The following is a 27,306-nucleotide window of genomic DNA, read 5'->3' as shown; positions in this document are numbered from 1 at the left end:
GTGAGGTTCTTGGCGGTCTCTGAGCTTGGTGGTTTCTTTGCAGACGTTCCATGACCCAACTAGGTTACATCAGTGCTAGAAGGGAGGAGGAGGAGGAAGGCTGTGGGTCCTTACTGCTCTCTGAGCCTGCTGGTTTTCTTCCAGATGTTTCTTGACCCAACTAGGGAACATCCTCAGTGCTGGAAGGGAGGGGAGCTTGTGGAGAGGAGGAGTGGGGGGGGAAAGGACTGTGGGGTCCAATGGTGCTCTCTCAATTTGGCGGTTTTCTTCCAGATGTTTCATTACCCAATTAGGTAACACCATCAGTGCTTAAAAGGGTGTGCGGAGAGGGAGGAGGAGGAGAGCACTGTCGGGGTCCTTGCTGTTGGCCGGGCTTGTTTCGTTGAAGACGTTTCATGACCCAACTCGGTAACATCATCCGTGCTAGGAGAGGGAGGGTGGGGGGTTGTGGAGAAGAGGAGGCGGCGGCAGTGGTGGGAGGAGGGCGGTGGGGTCCTCGGGGCTCTCTGAGCTTGGTGATTTTCTTGTCGACGTTTCATGACCCAACAAGGTGATGTAATCATTGTCAGAAGGAAGTGGGGTTTGGGGAGAGGAAGGAGGGAGGGAGAAAAGAGGGGGACTTTGGGGTCCTTGGGGCTCTCTTGAGTTTGGCCCTTTGCTTGCAAGATGGTTCCATGCCCCAAACTAGGGAACAGGTGCAGGAGCCGGTCAGCTTCTAACCCCAGAGGTCTCCAAACTTTCCGGCTGGAGAATGCTGGGAGTTGGAAGTCCACAAGTCTTAAAAAGCGGCCAAGTTTGGGGACCTTTCGCCAAGCCCCTTCTGAACACGCGTCTTGCAAAGGGCCAAGTGCTCCACAATCGCAATACACGCGGCTCGCAAGCTCTCCTCCGCCTCTTGCGGGGGCGGCGCCGCTCCCTTGACCCGCGGGCGCCAGGTTGCAACTCCACTCCCACTTCCTCCCCCCCACCTCCTCAGCGCCCCCCCACACACAAGCCAAGGTGCGCGGGCAACCTGAGCCCGGGGCGGGGCCTTTTTCGCGCGCTCAGCCAATGGCAGCCCCGGGCGGCCGAAGCCACGCCCCCTCCCTCCGCAGCCGCTTGGCGTCCCGACTCCCGGCACCGCTGGCGCTCAGTCGGCGAGGGATTTGCCCAGCGGAAGTTATGCCGCTCCCGTTCGGTCAGCCGGGCTCCGGCCGCCGAGAAGCGCCGGGCATCGTCTCGGGCCAGTAACCCTTCTCGCCAGCCGGTGGATTTAAGGCGGGGAAGGAAGGGGCAGCGCCGGGCAAGCCGTAGGACATGGTAGCGCACGATGACGCCGGCGGGCTCCTGCCCATTAAGCGGACTATCCGGGTGATCGACGCGCAGAACCAGACCTTCCGCGAGCAGGAGGTAAAAGCCACGTACAACCCACCACCCCACCCAAGCAAAGCCCCCTTCCCGGGGCTCGTCCCAGCCAGACCGGCTGCCGTGCAGCCGTCCGCCGCCGCGCCTTGTAAGAGCCGGCGCTGCTGACTCAGCTTGCCGGGGGCTGTGCAGGACGCGTGGGAAGTTTCGGGCGCGGGGAGAGAGAGAGAGAGAGAGAGACGGCCCTTGGTTGCAAAAAAAAAAAGGGGGGGGGGGTTCTATTTTTTATTTTATTTTATTTTATGATTTTATTACATTCCAGCGCTCGTGCAAGGTGGGGGGGAGAGAGAGCTGGAATGCCACGAAATTTCATTTCCAACGTGTGCCGATGAGTTGGCGTTTAAAAGTTGCACTAAAGTTTCTATTCTGTTCTCTGGGGCGGCTGGCAAGTTCGTTGCATTGTGTGACTTTTGCCCGTCGTGGATCCCTGTTCCTCTCTCTCTCTCTTTTCTTTTCGTTAAAAAGGAGAATTTTTTTAAAAAAAAACCCACCTGGGTTTCTCTCCCCCCCCTTTTCTTTTTCTTTTTAAAAGCAGGGGGGGTCCCCAAACTTGGCAACTTTTAAGACTTGTGGACTTTTCAAGTCCCAGAATTCTCCAGCCAATTGCGGGAGTTGAAGTCCACAAGCCTTTAAAAGTTGCCAAGTTTAGAGATGATCTCTGTTTTAAAGTGTTAAAATTGGCTTTTTTTTTTTTTTTTTTAGAAAGGTGTGTTTAGAAAGGTATTAGCTGCAACTGCTTTGGAAAAAGGCTAGATAGGGTGTCTGAAAAGGAGGGTTTTTCTTATGTTGCTTTTATATTGCCTCTTTAAGGAACTTGGAAGCAAGTGAGCCTTAGTCAGCAGCCTGGGGTGGTTATGATTTGTTCCCCTTCTCTTGTTCTGCTCATCGTGTATCATCCCTGCAATTAAAATGGGGGTGGGGAGAACTTTTGTTTCTTGGCTTCTTCCCTTTGTAAAAGAACCAATTCATTGCAATTCATGTGCTGCTTACTTGAATTCAAACAATGCTTGGTTGACTTGTAAGTTGACTTATTTATACAGGTAAATGAGAGCAATCCCTTCTCCAAAGATAAAATTATTTAATTTGTTAAATGTTTTGCCACAGGGTAACTCTTAAGCGGCTTACAATATTTAAGAAGATAAAATAACCTAAATAAATATTACAAAAATATAGATCTTATTTTTGCTTTCCCTTTTATGACGTCACCCCTCTAAAACTTTTTTTTTTTGGAGTTGTGCTTGTGTTCTGCTCATCGTGTATCATTCATACAATTAAAATAGAAAGGGGGGAAAAACTTTTGTTTCTTGGACTTCCTCTGCAAATGAACCAATTCTCTGCAAATGAACTTAAATCCAAGAATTGATGTGTTGTAAGTCTTGTAAGATTTCTCCGCAAATGAACTTACGTTCAAGTATTGATGACTTGATTTCTTTGTAAGTTGGTTTATTTATTCTGGATGAATGCAAGCTACTTCTTTCACAGCGTCCTGTTCCAAAAAGCCACCTCATTTTTATTTATTTGTTTAGTCATTCATACTTTAATAAATTTATTGCCTGCCCTTCTTACAGGGTGGCTTACAATATATTTTTTTAAAAAATGAAACTACAAATACTACAAAAATGGAAATGCACAAAAAGTGGCAATACATATATTTTTTTCCTCCTCTTCATGATGTCACCCCCGTTAAAAACGTTTTTGGGGGAAGTTGTGGGTGTACACACGTGCCCCGGTGGATACAACATGTGATGTAATCATTTGAATCCCACAAAATGCATCGCCCGGAGGTACTATCTGAAGTCAGAGTCACAAGGACGCCGGAGTCCCCGAAAAAAAAATCTCCCTCAAATGATAGCTTGTGACAGACATCCTGTCCGGCGTCTGTTTTAGTTTCCCTATGATTCAAGTTCTTCTTTAGAAAGGTGGAACTTCTCCGGGCTTCCCTCTCAGTGTTATTTTTGAAAGCTGGCGAGGAAAAGACAAACCTCAGGATTTCTCTCCGTAAGTTCTGCCTTTTGTTTTGTTCTGTTTGTCTTTCTGGGTGTCTGGGAGAGTCGATCCTCCAGTTAAACAGGTTAAGCGGTAAAAGGGAATATTTGTAGCTCAGGGTCCTTGGTGCCCTCTTGAGCTTGATGGGTTTCTTGCAGGCGTTCATGACCCAACTAGGGAACATCATCAGTGCTAGAAGACGGGGGATTTGTTGAGAGGAAGAGGAGGACTGTGGGGGTCCTTGGTGCTCTCTGAGCTGGGTGGTTTCCTTTCAGACGTTTCATGACCCAATTAGGTAACATCAGTGCTAGAAGGTCGTAGGGTTTGTGGAGAGGAGAACTGTGGGGTCCTCGGTGAGCTTGGTGATTTCTTGAAGACATTTCATGACCCAAGTAGGTAACATTATCAGTGCTAGAAGGTCGTAGGGTTTGTGGAGAGGAGAACTGTGGGGTCCTTGGGGAGCTTGGTGATTTCTTGAAGACATTTCATGACCCAAGTAGGTAACATCATCAGTGCTAGAAGGTCGTAGGGTTTGTGGAGAGGGGAACTGTGGGGTCCTTGGTGAGCTTGGTGATTTCTTGAAGACATTTCATGACCCAAGTAGGCAACATCATCAGTGCTAGAAGGTCGTAGGGTTTGTGGAGAAGAGAATTGTGAGGTCCTTGGTGCTCTCTGAGCTTGGTGATTTTCTTGAAGACAATTTCATGACCCAATTAGGTAACATTATCAGTGCTAGAAGGGAGTCGGGTTTGTTCAGAGGAGGAGGACTGAGGGGTCCTTGGTGCTCTCTGAGCTTGGCGTTTTTCTTGCAGACGTTTCATGACCCAACTAGGGAACATCATCAGTGCTAGAAAGGTCGTAGGGTTTGTGGAGAGGAGGACGACTCAGGGGTCCTCGGTGCTCTGTGTGCTTGGTGATTTCTTGAAGACATTTCACGACCCAACTAGGTAACATCCTCAGTGCTAGAAAGGGGCTCGTATATAAAAAGAGAGCAAACCCCACTCCTTTCTAGCACGGATGACATTACCTAGCTGGGCCGTGAAACGTCTGCAAGAAAACAAAGCAAGTTCAGAGAACACCAAGGACGCACACACACACACACACACACACACACACACACACACACACACACCACCCATGGCGAAGCACACCTTTCGTCCAAAGCCAAGTAAACACCTTGGCATCTGTGCAAAGTGCGCAGCCTATGCCAGCCGTCGCCTAATCATTGTGGGATTGCGGTTTGGCTCCCAAGTATGTTGTTGAGTGTCGGATTGTGCCTCTGGCTCGTTGGCGTGTTTGTTATTTTACGTCATCCTTCTCAAAAGGCCGGGCGGTCAGGTGTTTGTCCACCTCCCGGTGTGTGTTTACGCGCATGATTGTTTCGCTTCAGCCTCTTTCGAACCCGATGGGCGTGTCCTCCGTAGTGCAGAAATTCTGGAAAAATACATATTTTTAAACCTCCCCCTGTGGTTTCCCCGCTTCCCCATTGTTCTTTTTTCTCTTCTTCTTCATTGGAAAGTGAAAGTTTGGTTTACTGAAAAACTGGCCAAAGCTTACACAGAGATCTTTCCTCTCTCCCACCCCTTGTTTCCGCTGATGCTTGACTTGAAAAACTGGTTTAAGTGTTGAAATGGTTGGGCTCGTGGCTGTCGAAAGTCCTAAAGTTTGCTGTTCTTTTTTTTTTTTTTTTTTTGCTAATGGGAAATGTTGAATAAAATCCCTCCAAAGTTTTAAAAAAACAAAAAAAGTGGCAATCGTCCGTTGTGGTACTGGCATTGTGCGGCTTGACGCTGGGTGCGATGGGCAGGTGGGTATAGTTTTCTCGATGGGCTTTGGATTGCAAGGAGAAAGTGGTCATGAAACAGCTCCTGACGGCATTAAACAGACATGGAACCAGGTTCATATCTACAGAAATGAAATCCCAGCTTGTTGAACTGCTATTATAGCACACGTGCACACAGTCCTCGGCTTACGACCCTAATTGAGCCCAAGAATTTCTGTTGTTGTTGTTTTTTTCTTTTTGCTAAGTGAGACATTTGTTGTAAAGTGGGGTTTGCTCCGTTTTACGACTTTTCCTGCCCTGGTGGTTAAGTGAATCGCGGCCCTTGTTAAAAGTTAGCAGCACGGTTTCGTTAAGTGAATCTGGCTCGTCAGAAGGTCGCAAGACCCCAGGATGTTGCGACCTGTCATAAGTATGAGCCAGTGGCCGAGTGTCTTGAATTTTGATCATGTGACCACGGGGAGGCTGCAGCGGTCGTGAAGTGTGAAAAACGGTCCTAAGTCGCTTTTTTTTTTCAGTGCTGTTGTAGCTTTGAAGAGTCGCTAAATGAATTGTTATAAGTCGAGGACTATGTGAATTTCCCCGTTTCTGAAAAATTCCAGCTCTTAGGTGTCCTCTTCTCTTCCATCCATTTCTGCCATTAAATAAGAATATTATTTCTTTGCAGAACTTACACCGGTAGTCCTTGAGTTATGTCCATCATTTAGCAACCATTAATATGGATTTTCCATGGGCTGCTTGCAACCCGGATCTGAAGTGTGTTTCTCTCTCTCTCCCCTTCCCCCTTTCTTCCCCTCCCTCTCTCTTCTCTCTCTCCCCCTCTCTCTCCCTCCTCTCTCTCTCTCCCCTCCCTTCCTTTATCACTCCCTCTCTCTCTCCCCTCCCTCTCTCTTCTCTCTCTCCCCCCTCTCTCCTTCCCTCTCTCCCTGTTTCCCTCTCTCTCTCTCTCCCCCTCCCTCTCTCTTCTTCTCTCTCTCTCCCCTCTCTCTCTCTCTCCCTTCCTCTCTCTCTCTCTCCTCCCCTCCTTTCTCTCTCTCTCTCTCTCTCCCCCTCCCTCTCTCTCTCTTCTCTCTCCCCCTCTCTCTCTTCCCTCTCTCCCTCCTTCCCTTTCCCTCCTCTCTCTCTCTCTCTCCCCTCCCTCTCTCTTCTTCTCTCTCTCCCCCTCTCTCTCTCTCTCCCCTCCTCTCTCTCTCTCCTCCCTTCCTTTCTCTCCCTCTCTCTCTCCCCCTCCCTCTCTCTTCTTCTCTCTCTCCCCCCTCTCTCTCCCTCCCTCTCTCTCTCCCCTCCCTTCCTTTATCTCTCCCTCTCTCTCTCCCCCTCCCTCTCTCTTCTTCTCTCTCTCCCCCTCTCTCCTCCTTCCCTCCTCCCTGTTCTCTCTCTCTCTCTCTCTCTCCCCTCCCTCTCTCTCCTTCCCTCTCTCTCTCTCCCCCTCTCTCTCTCCCTCCCTCTCTCTCTCTCTCCCTCCCTTCCCTTTATCTCCCTCCCCTCTCTCTCTCTCCCCTCTCTCTCTCTCCCCCTCTCTCTCCCTCCCTCTCTCCCCTGTCTTCCTCCCCTCTCTCTCTCTCTCCCCCTCTCTCCCCTCTCTCTCCTTATCTCTCCTCTCTCTCTCTCCCCCTCCTCTCCCTCTCTCTTCCTCCTCCCTTCCTCTCCTTCTCTCTCTTTCTCTCTCTCCCCCCCTCCCTCTCTCTCCTTCCCTCTCTCCCTCTCTTTCCCTCCCTCTCCCTCCCTCCCCCCCCTCTCTCTCACATACACACATGCTACATTACATTTGGGGCACTTGGCAACTGCCGCTCACACCTGTTTCAGGTATCTCGAGGTCACATGACCGCGATTTTGACACTTTGTGGCCAGAAACACACATGGATTTCCAGCTTCCTGCCAAAATGTACCCATTGTGGGCACTGGGTTCGCTTAACGACTGCTGCTTTCGCTTAGCGACCGCAGTGGTTCACTTAATGACCACCAGCAAAAAGACTGCAAAATCAGGCGCGGTCCATATCCCGACCAGCACGACTTACAACTCTTAAACCGTGGGCCCAATTACGGTGGTCATAAGTCAAGAACTAGCTTTCTATCTATAGAAAGGGCATTTTTTTTTTCCTACCTACCCTTTTAAAATACAGAATAAACTTACAAATTCCAAATCCGGGCTTGCCACGGCTGGACACCCCTGGTTTAGGGATTTATAATATGATACCCTTATCCTGCTTGCCTGGGGAGTTCTGGGAGTTGAAGTCCCCAAGTCTGAAAAGTTTTGCCCAAGTTTTGGACGCCTCTGTTCCGAATTCTCATAGAATTACAAACCCATTTTCCCTTCCGTAGCCAAGTTAACTTTCCTTTGGGGGTGAGCGGACTGTGGTTCCTTTTATCTCCCAGGAAGAGGAATCGATCCCTGGTCCCTGCTCTCTCTCTCTCCCCCCCCACCCCAAATAAGTGGAATGCATGACCTCATTCCTTAATATTCCTTGGCATCTCCCCCCACCCGACCCGAAGCAAAGGTCTCTGTTCTTTGTTCACTCATTTCTGAGCTCCTCCTGCATCGCTCAGCCTTTCTCAGCTGGACTTTCCTCCTTGGTCCACTTCCTTTTTTCCTGCAAGGAATTAAGAAAGCGTGGAAAGAAAAAAACACACCTTCCTGTTTGCACACTCGGCTACCGACACACACACACCCCCAAGAAGTTCTGAAGATTCTCGGTTGGACCACCAATTTATCCCTCCCGCTTCAATTTGTCCCCAACTGGTCGTTGGGCTCCTCCAGACGGGGGTGCACTAAAAACAGAAAGAAAAAGGACCCCCTTGGAGGGAGGGAGGGAAGGGAGAGAAGGAGGGAAGGAAAGAGGGAAAGAGAAGGGAAGGAAGGAGAGAGAGAGAAGGAAGAGACAGGAGGAAGGAAAAAAGAGAAGGAAGGGAAGGGAATGACAAGGAAGGAAGGGGAGGAGAGAGAGAGAAGGAAAAGAAGGAGGAAGGAGGAATAGAGAAGGAAGAAGAGGGAGAGAAGGAAGGAAGGAGGGAGAGGAGGAAGGAAGGAAAGGGAGAGAAAACTAAAGGAAGGAGAGAGAAGGAAGAGACAGGAGAAAGGAAAAGAGAGAGAGAAGAAAGAAGAGGGAGAGAAGGAAGAAAGGAAAGAGGGAGAGAAAACGAAAAGGAGGAAGGAAGGAAGAATAGAGAAGGAAGAAGAGGGAGAGAGGAAGGAAGGAAGGAAAGAGGAAGAGAAAACGAAAGGAAGAGAGAGAAGGAAGAGACAGAGAGGAAAAGAGAGAGAGAGGAGGAAGGAAGGAAAGGGAGTGACAAGGAAGGGGAGGAGAGAGAGAAGGAAAGGAAGAATAGAGAATAAGGGAGAGAAGGAAGGAAGGGGAGGAAAGAAGGAAGAGAGGGAGGGAGAGCGGGGAGAGAAGGAAGCAAAGATATAGAGGAGATGGGAACGTGGGATGGATGGATGGAAGGAAGGGGAGAGGAGGAAAGAAGGAGGGAGGGAATAGGGAAGGGAGGCAGAAAGCCCACCCTCCCCCATCAACTGTGGATGCTGGCATCCCATCCCCCCTTCTGGGCTCTGGAGGAGAGAAATTTGGGAGGTTTCTAGAAGTCCACAAGCTGTGCATAAGCTGTGAAGAAAAATCAAACAACACACACACACACACACACACACACACCCTGTGGTGTTTCACCCAGTCTGCTCCACCGAGATTTTGCTTCGTACCCCCTGATTGAAGAACCTGTCATTGGCCACCTTCCCGCCCCATCCTCCTGTCGTAAACTATGGTTTGCAAACTGCCTGGGCACGATGCTTGTAACCGGTGTGTGTGTGTGTGTGTGTGTGAGGAACCCAACTGAAGAAAGCTTTGGCTTGTTTTTGAGCTCCCTCTTATCTGACGCCACCCGTCTTGTGGCGAAGTCAAACAAAGATAGCGTGCAGTAACGCAACCCACGCCCACGGGGAGCAGCACAAAAGCACACAATATTCCTTACCGCTGCCGAGATATCCGTGCAGGGAAGGATTACAGGGAGTCTCGATGTACAGCCGTTCATTTAGCGACCGTTCAAAGTCAGCACGACCCAGAAAAAAGTGACTCGGTGACCGTTGTTGTTTTTTTTTTCACACTTACAACCGGTGGCCGCAACCTCATGGTCACCATTCAGACAGTCAGCAACCGACTCACATTTACGACAGCCGGAGTCTCCGGGGATCTCGGGGGTCCCCTTCTGCGACCTTCCGACAAGTCAATGGGTGGGGGGAAGCCAGCTTCCCTTAACAGCTGCAGCGGTTCGCTTAACGACCGTGGCAAGGAAAGTCGTGAAAAGGGGGCGAAACTCAACTTCACAAAGTTCTCGATAAATATCAGGGGGTCAATTGTGGTTGTACGCCGAGGACTAGCGGTACAGAAGGAGAACCAAGGTCAGGCCTGTATCCCCAACCAGGTTTGTTTGGGCCAGGATCGTTGCCTTTAGCCCGGCCTGCCTCTCGGGGCTGTTGTTCTCGAAACCATCTTGGGAGGCAGGGACCGGGGCGCTCTCGTGTCCTTGCCACCTCGGTGCAAGCGGAAACTCAATGGTTACTCGCAGATTAGCAAGGTTTTGTAATCGAAACGGGGAAAGGAGTTGGAGTCTGGGACCAGGAAATATAATCAAAAGGAGAACCAGATCGAAAGGGGGGTGAGAAAAATAAAATAACCCAGATTAGATTCTCAAGGGCACCGCGAGAGAAAACACTTTCCCTGGAGTAAAGCTTCCTCCTCCGATATGATATAACGGGCGGTTTGAGTTTCTTTCTTTTGCTTGGCCGTTGGATTCTCGTCCGTTTTTTTCTAAGGTTGGGCTTTCTTCTTGTGCCACTTGCCTTCCGTCCTTCCATCTTATCTTTATTTTTTTTTGCGCCTTTGGAAACTCGAAGGGAGCCCTCGATTTAACGTCGAGAGTCGAGCCCTAAACGTTGGGTGTCTAAGCGAGGCGGCGGGCCGAGTCACGTTTTTGCCCCGTTTTGGCCACCCTTCTTTCGCACCGCCGTTTGCTCAGCAAATCGCCGCGTTGCGAACCGCCGTAAGGGCATGCCGGCGTCCGAAGCGTGATCGCGTGACCGCAAGGGAAGTCTGCAAGGATCATGTGCGTGTGTGTGAGACGAGGTCACAAGTCCCTTTTTTCAGCGCCGTTGTAACTTCGGTCCCTAAATGAATGGTTGTAAGTCGAGGATGACCCATATTCCTTCATTTTTTTTACGCAGGGCATTATTTCCCTACAGGGGGAAACGTATTTTCTGCTGTTTTTCCCATCTCCTTCCAAGTGCCTTCGACGATTTCCTGCAACCTGTTTTGTTTGCCACATACCTAGAAGTATTGCGGTGTGTGGATGTTATCAATTCTCCAATATTTGCCTAAAGGCAGCGTAGTTTGAAAACTTACACGCGTCACGAAGCTTCAGGAAGAAGTTGGAAACCTGTAGCCTGAAATAATCCTCCTCCTTCCTCCTCGCTCCTGTGGACGTTGTTATTTTGGTTAACAGACCAAGAAGCGTTGCTTCTTGTTTGCTTCTAAGGCCATTGCTTAAAAATATGCAGAGAGAGAGAGAGAGAGAGAGAGGGATGACTGGTTTAAAATGAGAAAGAGAGAGAAGGAGAGGGAGAGAGAGATGAATGGACAGAGATAGAAACACAGATGGAGTGTGTATGTGTCACAGAGGGCGAGAAAGGGAGGTGAGTGGATGGATAGCGATAGAAGCATGGATACATGAATGGGTGGCTGTGTGTATAACAGAATAACAGAGTTGGAAGGGACTTTGGAGGTCTTCTAGTCCAACCCCTTGCCCAATGAGAAGACCTTATACCATTCCGGACAGATGGCTGTCCAGTCTCTTTTTTAAAACCTTCAGTGATGCCTCACCCATAATTAAGGGAGATAAAGTCTTTCCACTGATTAATGGTCTCTTGGGTATGTGTTTGTATATAGGAAGGAAGGAAAGGAGGGAGGGAGAGACGGAAGGAGGAGAGAGAGAGAGAAGGAGAGGAGGGGTAAGGAAGGGGGAGACGGAGAAGGAAGGAGAGAGGGAGGAAGCAGGGCGAGAGGAGGAGGGAAGGAAGAAGAAAGGGAGAGAAAGAAGGAAGGGAAGAGGAAGAAGGAAGGAAGGAGAAGGGAAGGGAGGCAGGCAGGCGAGAAGGAGGGAAGGAAGTCAGGAGAGAAGGAGAGGGAGAAGGAGAAGGGAGGAAGAGAGGAAAAAGAAAGAGAGAAAGAGGAAGGAAGGAATATATAAATTTCTTTTAAAGGGCCCCCTGTGCTTTGGGTCAGGGTGCCTTGAAGAAACGGCCAACGGTATTTGATGTTGCACTCTCCTCCCCCCCACCCACCCCCCAGCACTCTTAAATCCTGAGTAAACCAGTGGTACAACTTGTTCTCTCCTTTTATCTCTTTGCAGGAGCCTAGTAATAAACGTGTCCGATCTCTGGCCCGTGTCACTTCCTTGGCAAACCTGATTTCGCCTGTACGAAATGGTGCAGTGCGTCGCTTCGGGCAGACCATACAGGTAGGTGGGCCCAGGAACGGGGAGAAGACGAGTGGGTGGTTGAAGGATCTTCTGGATCCAGACAGGACTTTGGGGTGCCCATCTCCCCCGTGCCGGGACGTTTTCCCCGTTAAGGGAAGCTTCCTAAATCCCTCATGGCATCTTTTTGAAGAGGGGAGGAACAACCGAAGCCAAGTTGAGGATGTGGGTTTGTTTATTGGCTTCGAAGCCGCCCGTTCCGACTTGAGCCGCTTGCACTTAAAAATAGAAGAACAATGCCCATTTTTTTTTCTTTTTTTTAAAAAAAATCCTCAATGTGTTGGAACAAAATGCACCACAAACAACCGCCCAGAGCATCGCAGGCTGCCCTCCCCTGCACCAAAACCTGGTAGAGCGGCCAAGTTTTTTTGGGGAAAAAAAAAAATGTTCCGGAATATCGTCGGTCTGTTTTGGAAGATTAGGTTTTCAGGAGCATCGGAGAAGCAAACGGGGATTTCCGCCTTCCTATAAACACCGCTGGTTTCGAATTCTTTGGGCCACCGTTCCGTGCAGAACTGGAGGGGGAAAATAAAACTCCAGTATTTGCAAGGAGTAGATGAGAGTCACGGAACGTCGGTTCCCCTCCGGCTGCATCCCTTTTGTAGGTTTAACCCAGTGGTGGTTTTTCCAATTCTGCTCCCACCGGTTCCGTGGGCTTTGTGCGCGCGCAGAGGGTTTTTTGCTACTGATCTCCTCCTGCAATCCTGCACCCTCCCTGTCTCTTCCACGCCTGAAGGGTGGCTATTCGCTTTGCTGTGCGAAGCAGCTGAGCTTCAAAACCAGGCAATAAAGATCAGAATAGAGCTGGGGCCGGTGGGGAGGCCCAGCAGCTGATCGTCAGAGCTACCAGTTCAGTCAAACTGGGCCGAACCGGTAGAATAACCACCACTGGCCTAAACGCATCAAAAGTCCAGGCCAACCTCACGTTGGGCCAGGCCCAGAGGGAGAAATGTGAGTGCATTTGTTTGCTACCTGCGTGGAGACTGGAAAACCACCTGTGACATATTGTCGCAGGGGATTGCAACTTGGTTGTCCACCACAGGGATGTATCTTCAGCAGAACCTTTTAACAGATAATCAGAGTTGGAAGGGAGCCTGTAGGTCATCTAGTCCAACCCCCTGCCCAGGCAGGAGGCTCTGCACCATTTCTGACAGATGCCAGTCCAGTCTCTTCTTGAAAGCCTCCAGGGATGAAGCTCCCACAACTTCCAAAGGCAACTTCTCTTCCATGGGTTGATGGTTCTCACTGTCAGAAAGTTTCTTCTGATTTTGTGTAAGGTGTCCAACCTGCTTTCTCTAGAATAGTGGTCTCTAAACGTGGCCACTTTCAGGCTTGTGGACTTCAACTCCCAGAGTTCCTGGCTGGGGAATTCTGGGAGTTGAAGTCCCACGAGTCTTAAATGTGGCCCATTTTGGAGAGGCCTGCCCTAGAGGCAATCACTACCGAGCATTGCTAGGACGTTATTGCTGATACAGGTGGCCTTCAACTTACAACACCCGTTTAGCGACCATTCAAACTTAACAACGGTGCTGAAAAAAGGGACTGAGGACCAATTTTCACCCAACTCTGGCAGCACCCTGATACTCAAGTGATCAAAGTTCACACAACCCGGCTCACACTTATGACGGCTGCAGTGTCCCTGGTGGTCACACGATCCCCTTTTGCGACCTTCGGACAGGCGAAATCCACTGGGAAATCCTGGTTTAGGCTCAGTTTTCTGTTTTGTTATTTCTTCTAGCCACAATTGAATTACATTCCAATATTTTTTGATTTCTGGGCAGGTCCACCACATATGAAAATACGTACCTTTTTTCCTTTTTACACTTCCAACAGCTTGGGCTTAGATTGAACATTTTTGCTAGTCTAGCAGGAGGAAGATGCCATAAAATGTACCACCAGAGGTTGTTGTTATAAAAAAAAAAATTGACTGTGCAGAGATGGACAGACTAACAATGAAATTAAGAGACAAAGAAGAGTCGATATATTATTATAATGTCTGGGATGCCTGGTATAAAAGGTTTAAGAATAAAAAGAAATCAAAATGACAATTAGGTAAAGAATAAGAAACTATATGAATACTTATATCTATATTCATAGCTATATTTATTTATATATTTCGCTGAAATTGTATAATGAAAGAAATGTGTACATAGAAAGATGATAAGGAAATGTAAAAGATGTCTTGATGTCGATATAATAATGTATAAAGTTTTATGCTTTTAAATTTTGAAAACTAAATAAAATGTAATAATAATAAAAAAAAATCCACGGGGAAGTCAGATTCACTTAGCAAGCGGGCTTCACTCATTTAACAACTGCAGAAGATTCACTTAGCAAATGTGTTAAGAAAAGTGGGCAAAATTCACTTAACACATTTCTCACTTAACAGCATAAATGTTGGGCTCAATGGGGAGCTTAAGTTGAGGACTACCTTTATGTACCTTTTAGGGGAGGAGGTGTCCATCCTAACTTTCTCTAAAGTGACCCGTAGTGAGTCCCACACAGACACTGTTCCTGAACCGGGATCCAATTGACTACACCTAGGATGGATTTTGTTTGGTTCGAGAAACCGTGCCGGTGTTTTTGAAGGAATCTGAAAATGGGGCAGGGCTGAGGTTTCCCCCTGTCCTGTCCCATCTATCTTTACCTGCCCAGGTGGGGATTGTTCGGACAGGAACCGAAACCGCCTCTGCAGGTAGCACAAAATGCAAAAGGTTGACAATAAAATGGAATTTCTCACGCCCATCGATGCTAACGGACCCTTCGTTTTTTTCCGCCCTCCTCACCTCATCTCTTCCCTCCAGTCGTTCTCCCTTCGCGGCGACACCAAATCCCCAGCGAGTGGTCAGAAGCCCTGTGGCCGGTTAACGGCCCCCACCCCTCCCAAAAGAAGGAACAGTGTCCTCTGGTCCGAGACGTTGGATGTCACAATGAAGGAGACGTTGAGCGCCAAGGAAATCAAACGCCAAGAGGTGAGGCTGGGCTCTTGAGCCACAGGTACTCCTGGGTTCACGGACGACACGTTTAGGATGCTGTCCGAAAAACGAACAAGAAGCATTTTTATTGGAGGGCAAGAAGGCGGCTTAAGGAGTAGAGCTCCGGTCAGTAAGTGGTAGTATTTCTGCATATCCTTCCACCACCGCCCCCAAGGCATGGCATCCTATGTCTTGATTGAGATGTTCTCATCTGCAGAGGATGGTAATTTCGTGCTGCTAAGTAATTCAGAGAGCCAGTTTGGTCTAGTGTGAAGGAATCGGGTTAGAAACCAGGCGAGGGTGAGTTCTAGTTCTGCCTTAGTAGGCATGGAAGCCAATTGGGTGACTTTGGACCAATCAGCAGGAGGTGGGGAATTCTAGTCCTGCCTTGGGCGTGAAAGCCAACTGGGTGATTTGGGCTAATCATCAGGTGACGGTGAGTTCTAGTTCCGCCTTTGGCATGAAAAGCAACTGGGTGACTTTGAGCCAATGACCAGGACATAGTGAGTTCTAGTTCTGCCTTGGGTATGAAAGCTAACTGGGTGATTTGGGCTAATCACAGGTGACGGTGAGTTCTAGTTCTAGTTCCTTTGAGCCACTTTGAGCTATGCCTTGGCATGAAAAGCAACTGGGTGACTTTGAGCCACTGACCAGGAGATAGTGAGTTCTAGTTCTGCCTTGGGTGTGAAAGCCAACTGGGTGATTTGGACTAATCAGGTGACAGTGAGTTCTAGTTCTGCCTTGGGTATGAAAGCCAACTGGGTGATTTGGGCGAATCACCAGGTGACGGTCAGTTCTAGTCCTGCCTTAGGCATGAAAAGCAACTGGGTGACTTTGAGCCAATGACCAGGAGACGGTGAGTTCTAGTTCTGCCTTAGGCATGAAAAGCAACTGGGTGACTGAGCCACTGACCAGGTGATAGTGAGTTCTAGTTCTGCCTTGGGTATAAAAGCCAACTGGGTGATTTGGGTGAATCATCAGGTGACGGTCAGTTCTAGTCCTGCCTTAGGCATGAAAAGCAACTGGGTGACTTTGGGCGAATCACCAGGAGACGGTGAGTTCTAGTCCCGTCTTACTCATAAAAGCCTTCTTCTAATATTTGAGGGACTGCCCCAAAGAAGAGTGGGGAGTTCAGCCTATTTCTCCGATAGGCAGAATAAGAGTCCGGGAACGGAATCAAGGAAAGAAATATATAAAAATAAGAAGACATTTTAATTGACAGAACAATCAATCCAGGGAACCCCTTGCCTCCCAAGGTTGTGGGCGCTCCACCCCTGGAGGTTTTCAAGAAGAGACTGGACAAGCCATTGGTCCGAAACGGTTTCGGGGGGTCTCCTGCCTGAGCAAAGGGGTTGGACTAGAAGACCTCCGAAGTCCCTTCCAACTCCACGATTCTGTTTCTAACCCAGAAGTAACCCCATTGGTGGCTCTCGGGGCTTGACAGAAAGCAGCTCCGCAGTCTTAACAAAGAACTGAAAAGAAACGTAGCGGTTTGTGAATTCTTCCAAAGGCGGCGGCCGCGGCGCTTATTATAATTCAGTTTTCCTTCCGCTTGCAGGCCATCTACGAACTCTCTCGGGGAGAGCAGGACTTGATTGAAGACCTGAAGCTTGCCAGAAAGGTAGGGGTCTTTCTCCCTGCTCTGTTGACTTGGACCGATAACCTTGCAGGTGACTCACTTCCTTCAGAGATGCCCAAGCAGCCGATTAAAACTGTTTTTTTCCCCCACAACTCGGCCTTCCTCCTCCTCCTCCTCCTCCTCCTCCTCTTCCAAATAGCAGCAAGAGAGGCTGTTGACCCTACAGCGAGTCCTCGACTTGGGACCGCAAGGGAGAGCAGAATTCCCCCTGCTAAGTAGAGCGATGAATTGATTCACAGCCGATTTTATCTTTTCTTTTCTTTGCTGCAGTCAATTAAGCGAATCTGATTTTACGATATATTTTTTTTCGCTGAATTTTTGTTGTTGTTGTGAAACCAATCCTGGTAGTTGTTGAGTAAATCACGCTGTCATTAAACGAATCTGGCTCTTCCCCCCCTCACCTCCCCACCCCCCCAGTTAACTCTGTTTGTCACTAGTCCTGTATGGTGGTCACATAAGCCCCGGGGTTCCGGCAACCGTCGTAAGTCCACCCATCTTGAAGCTGGCACGGTTGAGAGACACCTCTCTATTATTTCCATCAGAAGTTTCCCAGCTGGAGATCCAAGTGTTCCCCTTTATTAGAATTAGAATAAAGAATTAGCATTCATTGTTGGCCAAGGGTGGTTGGACACACAAGGAATTTGTCTTGGTGCAAATGCTCTCAGCGGACATAAAAGGAAAGAGACATCCGTCAAGAGTCAAGAATCATCAGGTCCAACACTTAATAATAGTCATAGGGTACAATAAGCAATCAAATCATACCAGGAGACAATATAAATCATAAGGATACAAGCCACAAAGTTACAGTCCTACAGTCACAAGTGGGAGGGGATGGGTGATAAGGAGGGATGAGAAGATGAATAGTAATAGTAGTGCAGATTTTGTAAATAGTTGAACAGTGTTCAGGGAATTATTTGTTTAGCAGAGTGATGGCATTTGGGAAAAAACTGTCCTTGTGTCTAGTTCTTCTGGTGTGCAATGCTCTATAGTGTCGTTTTTAGGGTGGGAGTTGAAGCAGTTTATGTCCAGGATGTGAGGGGTCTGTAGATATTTTCACAGCCCTCTTTTTGACTCTATGGAAGGCAGGTCCTCCATGGAAGGCAGGTTGGTAGCCATTGTTGTATTACCCTCTGGAGTCTGTGTCTGTCCTGTTGGGTTGCAGAATCAAACCAGACAGTGATAAGAGGTGCAGATGACAGACTCCATCGTTCCTCTGTAGAACTGGATCAGCAGCTTCCTGGGCAGTTTGAGTTTCCTGAGTTGGCTCAAAAAAAAAAAAAACATTCTTTCTTGTGCTTTTTTTAAAATCCAACTTTCAGCTAAGAAGGTAATCCTCCCTCCCTCCTTCTCTCTCTCTCTCTCTCTCTCTCTCTTTCTCTCCAGGCTTACCATGACCCCATGCTGAAGCTGTCCATCATGTCCGAAGAGGAATTGAGCCACATCTTTGGGGACCTGGATTCCTACATCCCCTTGCATGAAGGTAAATCACTTCCCCGCAAACTCAGGATTCCTTCCAAAGTCCCGAATAGCTCGAGGCCAGACCCACCCAGGATGACTCAGAAAGAGGAACGTGGACCCAGGAACATGTATCACTGCACAAACAGTTTCTTGCTCAATTGAAAATGTTCCTATCAAAAAAAGCAGAAACAACCTTAGACTAGTCATGGATAAAATTAACTCCAAGAGTTCGGTGGGTTGTGCACCTGGCAACCGACCATCAATGGTGGCTCCTCCAGCTGTTTTTTTATTATTATTATTTATTATCATTGATCGTTGTTATCTTTTTTAAACACCCCCAGTTCCCCTTTCCTTTCATTGGTATGATCGTGTTTCTTTGCCGGAGATAAATTCCTTGTGTTTGGCCAAATAAAATTATTCACATTCAATTTTATCTTCCAAGATATGGATGGTTGAAGGAGATTGAGCAGAATAGAATAAGAATAAGAATAGAAAATAGAATAGAATAGAGAAAAGAGTAGAATAGAGAATAGAATTGAATAGAGGATAGAATAGAATACAATAGAGAATGTAGAATAGAATAAGAATAGAATAGAGTAGTGTAGAGTAGAATAGAGAATAGAATAGAATCGAGAATAAAATAGAGAAAATAGAATAGAATAGAATAGAATAGAATAGAATAGAATAGAATAGAATAGAATAGAAAATATGAAATGGAATGGAATAGGAGAGGGAAGAGAAGAGAAGAGAGAATAAGGAATGGAATGGAACAGAACGAAGTAGAATAGAATAGAATAGAATTCTTTATAGGCCAAGTGTGATTGGACCCACAAGGATTTTGTCTTGGTGCAAATGTTTTATTTATTTATTTATTTTTACATTTACTTGTGTATTTTAATGTTTCAAATTTCAATAAAGGTTTAAAATTAAAAATAAAATAAAATGTAAAAAGTTCCATTTCTCTTGAGAGGGCTTGACTGAATCTCTTTCCACGTGTGTGCCTTTTTGCCAATTCTCCTTTTTCGCCTTTCCCTTACAGACTTCTTGGAAAAACTGGGGCAGGTGACCCGGCCGGATGGGTCGGTGGAACAAATCGGACCCATTCTTGTGGAATGGGTGAGTGAATCCTTTCCTCCCGCCAGTCATTATTTTATTCACAGTTTTATTCGGTTTCCAGATCTCTCTGGCCTTTCTGCTCGGTTTAGTTATTTATTTATGGAGAAGATTTACCTGCCACCCACTCACTCTCAGTGACTGCAGGCAGCTTGCAAACAAGAAATATATAATAATAATAAAAAGAATTTTAAAAACAATAATCCACCTCCCTCCACTCCGGTTGGCTTACAGATTGTGACTTTGTCCCCCGTCCCGCTGATCCGTTAAGATCCCAGAACCGATAGTCTGAATCTTGCCGAACTAAAGCCACTACTTGCATCCTTAAACACAATACTCCGAGAATTAGGGAAGAGCCATCTTTAAATCTCTTCCTCCCAAACTATCTGAACCGGGTGCGTCCAACCTTTCGGCTCGCCTGGACAGCATTGCGTGAAGAGGGATTGTCCTGGGCCGCATATAGAACACATAATCCCGCTAATGTGCTGTACGGTATATCTAGATATAAAGAGGGTTAAAAGTTGACGGCCTTGTGGGGGGCTGCATTACTACTAGCCGTCCGATCTAAAGTTTGCCATCTCTTGGTCCTCTGGAACACAGCCCTTCCCTCCTGGGAATCCAGACTGCAATCCACACCACCTAACGCGTCTTCCAGCTGGGTCTCCCTTTCATGGCCCTTTTTTTTCCTGTGGGGACCCGATCCCTGTTGGTAAAAAAAAAAAGAATGCAGAATAGTTAGAACCCTGAGCTCACTTTCTTCATTAAGAGCCCCTTCCTCTTCCTCTGCTCTTTTCTTCCTTTCTCTCCTCCTTTTTCCTCCCTCCTCCCATCCTCCTCCTCATGCCCCTCCACTTCTCCTCCTTCCTCTTCTTCCTCTCTTCCTCCTCCTTTCTCTTCTTTCTCTTCCTCCCTCTCTTCCTCCTCTCTCCCTTCCTTTTCCTCTTCTTCCTCTCCTTTCTCTTCCTCCTCCTCTGTCCTGCTTCTCCCCCTCCTCCTTTCTCTTTTTCTTCTCCTCTCTCCTCCCTTCCTCCTTCCCATCCTCCTCCTCCTGCCCTGTCTCCTCCTTCCTCCTCTTCTGTTTTTTTTTCTGCTCCTCTTGCTCCTTTCTCTTCTTTCTCCTTCTCCCTCCTGCCCCCATTCCTCCTCCCATCCTCTTCCTCCTCCACCTCCACCTAAATTTGGGCAGGGGCTTGGCTTCACGTGCGAGGCCCCAGGTAGAGAAAGAGCCAGGGTCCCTCCCTCTGCAGCCAAGGCCGCTCCTTCTAACCAGCAGGGCCTTCTCTCCTTCCCCAGCTCCCCGGGCTGAACGCCTACAAGGCCTATTGCAGCAACCAGCTGGCAGCCAAAGCCCTCCTGGACCAGAAGAAGCAGGACGCCCGTGTCCAGGACTTCCTGCAGCGTTGCCTGGAGTCTCCTTTCAGCCGCAAGCTGGACCTCTGGAGCTTCCTGGACATTCCTCGCAGTCGCCTGGTCAAGTACCCGCTCCTCCTGAAGGAGATCCTCCGGCACACGGCCAACGACCACCCCGACGTCCAGAGTCTGGAAGAAGCGGTAAGGGGCTCGGCTCGGCTCCCTCTGGGTGTCAGGTAGAGGGGGGGAAATGGGGTCCTGGGTGCTCTTCTCAGACTGGTGGGTTCCTTGCAGGCGTTTCATGACCCAATGAGGAAACGTCATCAGTGCTAGAAGGGAGTGGGGTGGAAGGAAGGAAGGAAGGAAGGAAAAAGGGAGGGAGGAGAAAGAGGGAGGAGGAAGGAAGGAAGGAGAGAGAGAGAAAGAGGGAGGGAGGAAGTGAGGAGAGGGAGGGAGAGAGGAGGAAGGAAGGAAGGAGAGAGGGAGGGAGGGAGGAGGAAGGAAGGACAGAAAGAGGGAGGGAGGAGAAAGGGAGGGAGGAGAGGAAGGAGGGAGGAAGGGAGGACAGAAAGAGGGAGGGAGGAGAAAGAGGGAGGAGGAAGGAAGGAATGAGAGAGAAAGGGAGGGAGGAAGTAAGGAGAGGGAGGGAGGAGGAAGGAAGGAAGGAAGGAGAGAGAAAGGGGGGAGAAAGAGGGAGAAGGAAGGAGAGAAAGAGGGAAGAAGTGAGGAGAGGGAGGGAGGGAGGAGGAAGGAAGGAAGGACTGTCAGCTCCTTGGTGCTCTCTGAGTTTGGTGCAGACATTTCATCACCCCAACTAGGGAACATCATCAGTGCTGGAAGGGAGTTGGGTTTGTGGAGTGGAGGAGGAGGAGGAGGCGATGGAGCAAGAGGAAGAAAAAGAGGAGGAATGGAGGGGAGGAAGGAGAGGAGGGCGACTGGGGTTGGTTGTCCTCTTGCAGACATTTCACGGCCAAACTAGGGAAGGTCATCCCGGCGGTTCAGGGCTCAGCCTAGCGGCGCTTCCGTTCCCCGCATCTCCCCCCTACTTACCGACGGGCGCTTCCCTCCTAGATCTGCCTCATCCAAGGGGTCCTCTCGGACATCAACTTGAAGAAAGGAGAGTCGGAATGCCAATACTACATCGATAAGCTGGAATACCTGGATGAGAAGCAGCGGGATCCACGGATTGAAGCGAGCAAAGTTTTGCTTTGTCACGGGGAGCTGAAGAACAAGAACGGCCATGTAAGTAGAAATGGGGGGAACTGCGAAACCTCTAGGAATTAAGAGGGCGTGGCCTAGAAACTAGGAGGCAGGGAGTTCTAGTTCCACCTTAGGCATGAAAGCTGACTAGGGAAACTGGCACCAGGAGGTTGTGAGTTCTAGTCCCACCTTAGGCATGATAGCCAGCTGGCTGATTTTGGGCCAATCACCAGGAGACGGTGAGTTCTAGTCCTGCCTTAGGCACGAAAGCCGGCTGGGTGACTTTGGGCCAATCACCAGGAGACAAGGAGTTCTAGTTTCATCTTAGGCATGAAAGCTGACTGAGTGAACTGGCACCAATCACTAGGAGGTTGTGAGTTCTAGTCTCACTTTAGGCATGATAGCCAGCTGGGTGACTTTGGGCCAATCACCAGGAGAATGGGAGTTCTAGTCCCGCCTTAGGCACGAAACCCAGCTTGGTGACTTTGGACCAATCACCATGAGACGGGGAGTTCTAGTCCCACCTTAGGCATGAAAGCCGGCTGGGTGACTTTGGGCCAATCAGCAGAAGACAGGGATTTCTAGTTTCACCTTAGGTATGAAAGCTGACTGAGTGAACTGGCACCAATCACCAGGAGGCTGTGAGTTCTAGTCCCACCTTAGGCGTGATAGCCAGCTGGGTGACTTTGGGCCAATCACTAGGAGACAGGGAGTTCTAGGCAAGAAAGGCAACTGGGTGACTTTGGACCAATCAATCAATAACTGCCTTGAATTACATATTAATAATAAAAGCAGGATTTTAAAAAAATAGAATAAATTCTTGCGGACAAGCCCAGAAAAAAGGCCTCTATTCCTCAATCTCTCATCAAAGATCTATAATCGAAGGCAAACAAGGATTCCAGGCCTTCCACCAGGTGCCCTTTATTTCTTCTCTTACATAAAAACTAAAAGAGGGACCTCTCTCCCCTTGTCAGCCTTGGCGCCACTTGACCCTGAGCTGTTCTTAAGAAAGTCAATTTAAAGACACCAGCCGGTCCTCGGAGAGCGGAGCTGGTAGCTGTCCAGTTTCCAGGTGGCTGGGATACAATTCACAATTTGGATTTTTGCAGGGGCGGAGATGCATTCCTGGGGGGGTAATACACTTTATTAAGTGACCCCCTGGGCGTCAGGTGGGAGGAAAATTAATGACTGTTGCATCAATATTTATTTAGGACTGCTTTGCAGGAATAAAAGATGGGCAGTTCAGAGGGTCATTTTTAAACATCTTTTGTCTCGGCTATAAACAATGTGTGTTCTCGTTGGTCACCTTCATGTCTTTTATGATAGTTTTTTTTTTTAAATCCTTCCCTTTGGTCTTTATCATAACAAAAATATTTAGACAAATTATTGAGCAAGAACTGGCAGCCAAAGGCTAGTGGGAAAACATGGGTCAATTTTGGCACATTTTCTTTTGGCAGGATGGGTGGGCTTCCACTCCCAGAATTCCCCAGCCAGCAAACCTTAAGAAAAGTGGACTTCAACTCCTAGAAGTTCTTAGCCAGCATACTTTGGACTTCTACTCCCAGAATTACCCAGCCAGAAGGCTTTGAGATGGGTGGACTCCCATTCCCAGAATTCCCCAGTCAAGCATGCTTTAAAATGGGTGGACTTCAACTCCCAGAATTCCCCAGCCAGAAGGCTTTGAGATGGGTGGACTTCCACTCCCAGAATCCCCCAGTCAGCAGGCTTTGAGACGGGTGGACTTCCACTCCCAGAATTCCCCAGTCAAGCATGCTTTGAGATAGGTGGACTTCCACTCCCAGAATTCCCCAGCCAGCAGGCTTTGAGACGGGTGGACTTCCACTCCCAGAATTCCCCAGTCAAGCATGCTTTAAAATGGGTGATCTTCCACTCCCAGAATTCCCCAGCCAGCAAACCTTAAGACAAGTGGACTTCAACTCCCAGAAGTTCTTAGCCAGCATACTTTGGACTTCAACTCCCAGAATTCCCCATCCATTCCTGACGTTTGGTAGCATGGCTATGTGTCTGCTGGCTGTGGGATTCTGGGAATTGAAGTCCACGAGTCTTAAAGCTGCCAAGGTTGGACACCCCGAATCTAAAACCAATGTTTTGTGGTTAAAATATGGCGCTTTTTTGTTGGTGGGTTGTGTGTGGCAGCATAATGCCCCCAAACTTTTCAGTTTGCATAGAAATATATATATATTAAATATAAATATATATATATGTTGAACTTGAGTTCCCTGTCTTTTGATTGGGGCTGAATTCCACTTAAAACTTCCTCTCCTCCTCCTCTTCCTCCTTTCCAGAAGCTTTACATCTTCCTTTTCCAAGAAATCTTGGTCCTCACCCGGCCCGTGACGCGGAACGAGCGCCATTCTTACCAAGTGTATCGGCAGCCGATCCCGGTACAAGACCTGGTGCTGGAGGACTTGCAAGATGGGGACGTCAAAATGGGCGGGTCGTTCCGAGGTGCATTCGGCAATTCGGATAAAGGTAGGAAGGAAGGTTCCAATATTTGGGGCGGGGGTGGGTGGGTCAGCCTATTCTCCAAAACACCTGAGAGAGGCGGCAGGATAAGAAGTAGCCAGGTGGAAAGCTTGTCGTAGTAATATTGGTTCTAGAACTTCTTCAGTTGTGCCATCCGATAGAACGGAGGAGGCTTCTTGGATGAGGAGTGAAATGTTTTCCAACCAGTCTCTCCCTTTCGAAACGTTCTGCTTCTCATCCAAGAAGCTCCTTCAGTTCTAAGACCAGTTGTAGAACTTCCGTTCCAGCACCGGTCAGAACAGGAGAAGAACAAGGACATAACAAAGGAAGCCCAGTAGGCTTTTTTTGGTGGGGGAGGACGGGGCGGGTGGGGAAGAGATTGGAAGCCCCTTAGGGACATCCCTGACCTGGATCGGATGGAACCATCTCCGTAAGACGTCCTCCCTTCTCCTTGCTTCTTCTTTTCCCAGCCAAAAACATCTTCCGGGTCCGTTTCCGGGACTCCTCCTCGGGCCAGTCCCACACCCTGCAGGCCAACGACATTTTCCACAAGCAGCAGTGGTTCAACTGCATCCAGGCGGCCGTCGCGCCCTTCCAGCCGTGCCCCGTGCCCTTCGAGATGAAGGACCTGCCCGAGCTGAGCGAGGAAGGCGAGGAGAACCACCAACCCTTCGGCTCCAACGCCAAGATCCAAAGGAGGCAGCCTTCCGCCTCGGGCAGCTTCCGCCTGGAGCTGGGCGAGAACGGCGCCGAAGACGACGCGGCGGGAGAGCCGAAGAATGTCAAAATCTACCGGATGCATTCGGCGCTCAGGAGGAGCAGGGACAAAAACCAGATCAGCGTCAAGCGGAAAGAGACTCTGGTTTAAAAAAGCCGGAGCGAGCGGCCTCCTCGCTCTTTTATTTATAAATAAAAGTGTACATTTTCTTTCCTGTAATGTGAGAATGGTGAAGGGACTCTCCTTCTCTCTTTGTTGGTCTTTTTGTGTTGTTACATGTGAGTCATGGTTCCTTTCCTTTCCTTTTTTACTTTTCCTTCCCTTCCTCTTTTTTCTTTCTTTCTTTTCTTCCTTCCTTCCCTTTCCTTTTTTCCCTTCCTTTTTCTTTTAAAGGCAGCTACTGGTTTTTCCGCAAACGTTGTTGAACCCGGCGTCTGATCCCTGGGGGTTTGGGGTCGAAATTAAGGGCTTTGGATTTCTGGATTGCAACAGCCGACTCCGGAGGTCTCGATCCTTCTGTACATACTGTTAATATCGGGAAGGAAAAAGCATTCTCCAAAGGAGTGCAAAGCGTTGGTAAAATTGCTTTCTGGATACAAATCAGCTCTTTATATATTCAAAAACAACAACAGTTCATCGGGAGGGAAAATTGGAATTTTGAAAGCTTTGTGGCTCTTGATGATTTCGATTCTCTTGAACACAAGTCGTCTGATTGTCCACTTTTCTTCTAAAGCAGCGCTTCTCAATCGTGGCGACTTTGGCTGGGGAATTCTGGGAGTTGAAGTCCACCTGTCTTAAAATCGCCACGGTTGAGAAAAAACCCTCCGCTCTCAAGGGCCGGGACCGTTCCACCCAGAAAGACCCCAGGTTCAACGCGTTTCCATTTGAACGACTGGAATTCTACACTCGGTGGTGTGCTTTCCCTTCTGCGGAATTGCTACGCCACGTATTTAATCTTGTTTTGTTTTGTTTTTTTAAATATTATTTGAATACTTTTGTAGACCCTTCCTTTTGTACTTTTGAGTCCTGTGTCGTTTCTTTCTCGAAACGGGACCCTCGCCCCCCCTTTCCCCCCCCGTCTCCCCACTCCCTTTTCTTGATGCATGAGTGCTGGTATGTATACTATTTGTGATTCCAAACCGAAAAGCCAATTCAGACCCTTTGAAATCCGGTCGAAACCAAGCCATAGATTAACTGGGAGGCACTGCAGTCGCAGGGAAGGAGGGAAAAAAACAGGCCGGTGGATCCCACCTTCCCAACGGATCCGGGATTCGGGGAATCTCTTGAAAGAAACTTGCCTCTCGGTTGTCAAAAAGTGGAGCTCCGGTGGTCGGGGAATCGGCTCTCTTAAAAATAAGGAGGAAAAGCGAAGTTTGTTGGGACGAATAGCAGTGGGGGGGAGAAAAATAACCCCAGCGGTCTGAATGTGAACTGCTGGAAGAGAAAGAAGGAAGAAGGATAAAACGAAGGGATAAAAAAAAAAGGGGACAGTTTGCGAGAGAAAGGACGAAGTCTTTTGAAAGGCATCGAAAGACGCAGTCACGGTGGGAAGCGCAGAAGAAGCATGTAGTAAGTCGGTGAAGAGGGTTAGTGGGGGGTTTGTTGCTGTGTTGGGAACGGGGAAGATAAAATATGGATGTTGGGTTTAATGGCAATTTTCTTTTGAGGATTGATCTCCAGGTGGGAAGAAGGCCCTTGCTCAAGAGGCAAGGAGTTTTTCCCCCCAAAAATAATAATAATAATAATTAAAGCTGCCATAATAAGCTATTTAAACCACCTGAAAAACGACCCTCCCCCAAATTGGCCCAGTAAGAAGTAAAAATAATGATAATTGCAGAGTTTTCTGCCTTTTTTTTTTTTTTTTTTTCTTGTTCTGGTGCAAAAACGCATCTGGCCAGCATTGAGGATAGGGGGATGAACCGCCCTTGCAAGCAAATGTAAATAGAGAATTACCAAAGCACTGTAAATGTTTCCTTGTACAGTCACGTGAAATTGGAGATTAAAGCTCGTATTGCATTGATTCCTCATTGTGTGGCTTGTTTTGATTGGGAGGAATGAATGGGAAGGGACGGGCGCCTGCGGCTCAGATGTCCCAAAGCTCTTCAAAGCGACGCATGTTTTAATTTTAGGGTCGCGGCGACTGAGCCAAGGCACAGCGCCGAGCCTTTTGAGGGGAGGATTCGTTCAGTTGTTAGCTACAACTGAAAAAGTTGTGAGGGGGTTGTTTTTTTTTGCTTCTCGGGTTGAGTTGCAACTTGTCGTTCAACGCGAGAAGCAAAAACGCAACTTAAGTTCCCTCCTTGGTAAATGCGGGACGGTGTAGCTCTCACTTCTTTTAATTTTTATAACAAAAACAACAGAACAACATTACAACATTAAACATTGTTCAGTGACCCTTTTCAAAGTTTGAAGCATGTGAAAACGTGACTTCCGGCCGCTTTTCACCGTTACGACCTTGGCACGATCGTGGGATCGAGATTCAGATGCTTGGCCACTGGCTCCGTATTTATGACGGTTGTAATGTCCCCGGAGGGGGTGGGTGTCATGTGATTCCCCTTTTGTGACCTTCGGACGAGCCAAGTCAGCGGGGAAGGCGGATTCAACTGCAGTGTTTCACTTAACAAACATAGCCCCCAAAGTTGTAAAATGTCCCCGAAACTCACTGAAGGAA

The 27,306-nt window shown here is 48.3% G+C and overlaps 1 protein-coding gene across 1 annotated transcript; it reads left to right on the top strand.

Moving 5' to 3' along the window:
* Positions 1–1,084: 1,084 nt before the first annotated feature.
* NET1 (neuroepithelial cell transforming 1) lies at positions 1,085–26,655 on the top strand. Its single transcript, XM_026722894.2, has 10 exons — positions 1,085–1,389; positions 11,570–11,677; positions 14,500–14,667; positions 16,229–16,291; positions 17,693–17,789; positions 18,807–18,883; positions 20,174–20,431; positions 21,302–21,472; positions 23,737–23,923; positions 24,388–26,655. Exons 1-10 carry the CDS (start codon positions 1,297–1,299, stop codon positions 24,783–24,785), a joined length of 1,620 nt encoding a protein of 539 aa, XP_026578679.1. The 5' UTR covers positions 1,085–1,296; the 3' UTR covers positions 24,786–26,655.
* The last annotated feature ends 651 nt before the right edge of the window (positions 26,656–27,306 follow it).

This window comes from Pseudonaja textilis, chromosome 5 (genome assembly GCF_049901715.1).
Source record: "Pseudonaja textilis isolate UNSWEBS1 chromosome 5, rPseTex1.2, whole genome shotgun sequence".
Classification (NCBI taxonomy): Eukaryota; Metazoa; Chordata; class Lepidosauria; order Squamata; family Elapidae; genus Pseudonaja; species Pseudonaja textilis.
Note: the sequence above shows the minus strand (reverse complement) of the source record. Positions and strands in the feature narration are given on the sequence as shown.

What these genes read in the sequence shown, in the direction of transcription:
- NET1 (XM_026722894.2), top strand. Translation starts at nt 1,297, where the DNA reads ATGGTAGCGCACGATGACGCCGGCGGGCTCCTGCCCATTAAGCGGACT. An exon ending in GCTTCGGGCAGACCATACAG is followed by an intron (nt 11,678 to 14,499) that starts GTAGGTGGGCCC and finishes TCTTCCCTCCAG; the next exon opens with TCGTTCTCCCTTCGCGGCGA. An exon ending in ACCTGAAGCTTGCCAGAAAG is followed by an intron (nt 16,292 to 17,692) that starts GTAGGGGTCTTT and finishes CTTTCTCTCCAG; the next exon opens with GCTTACCATGACCCCATGCT.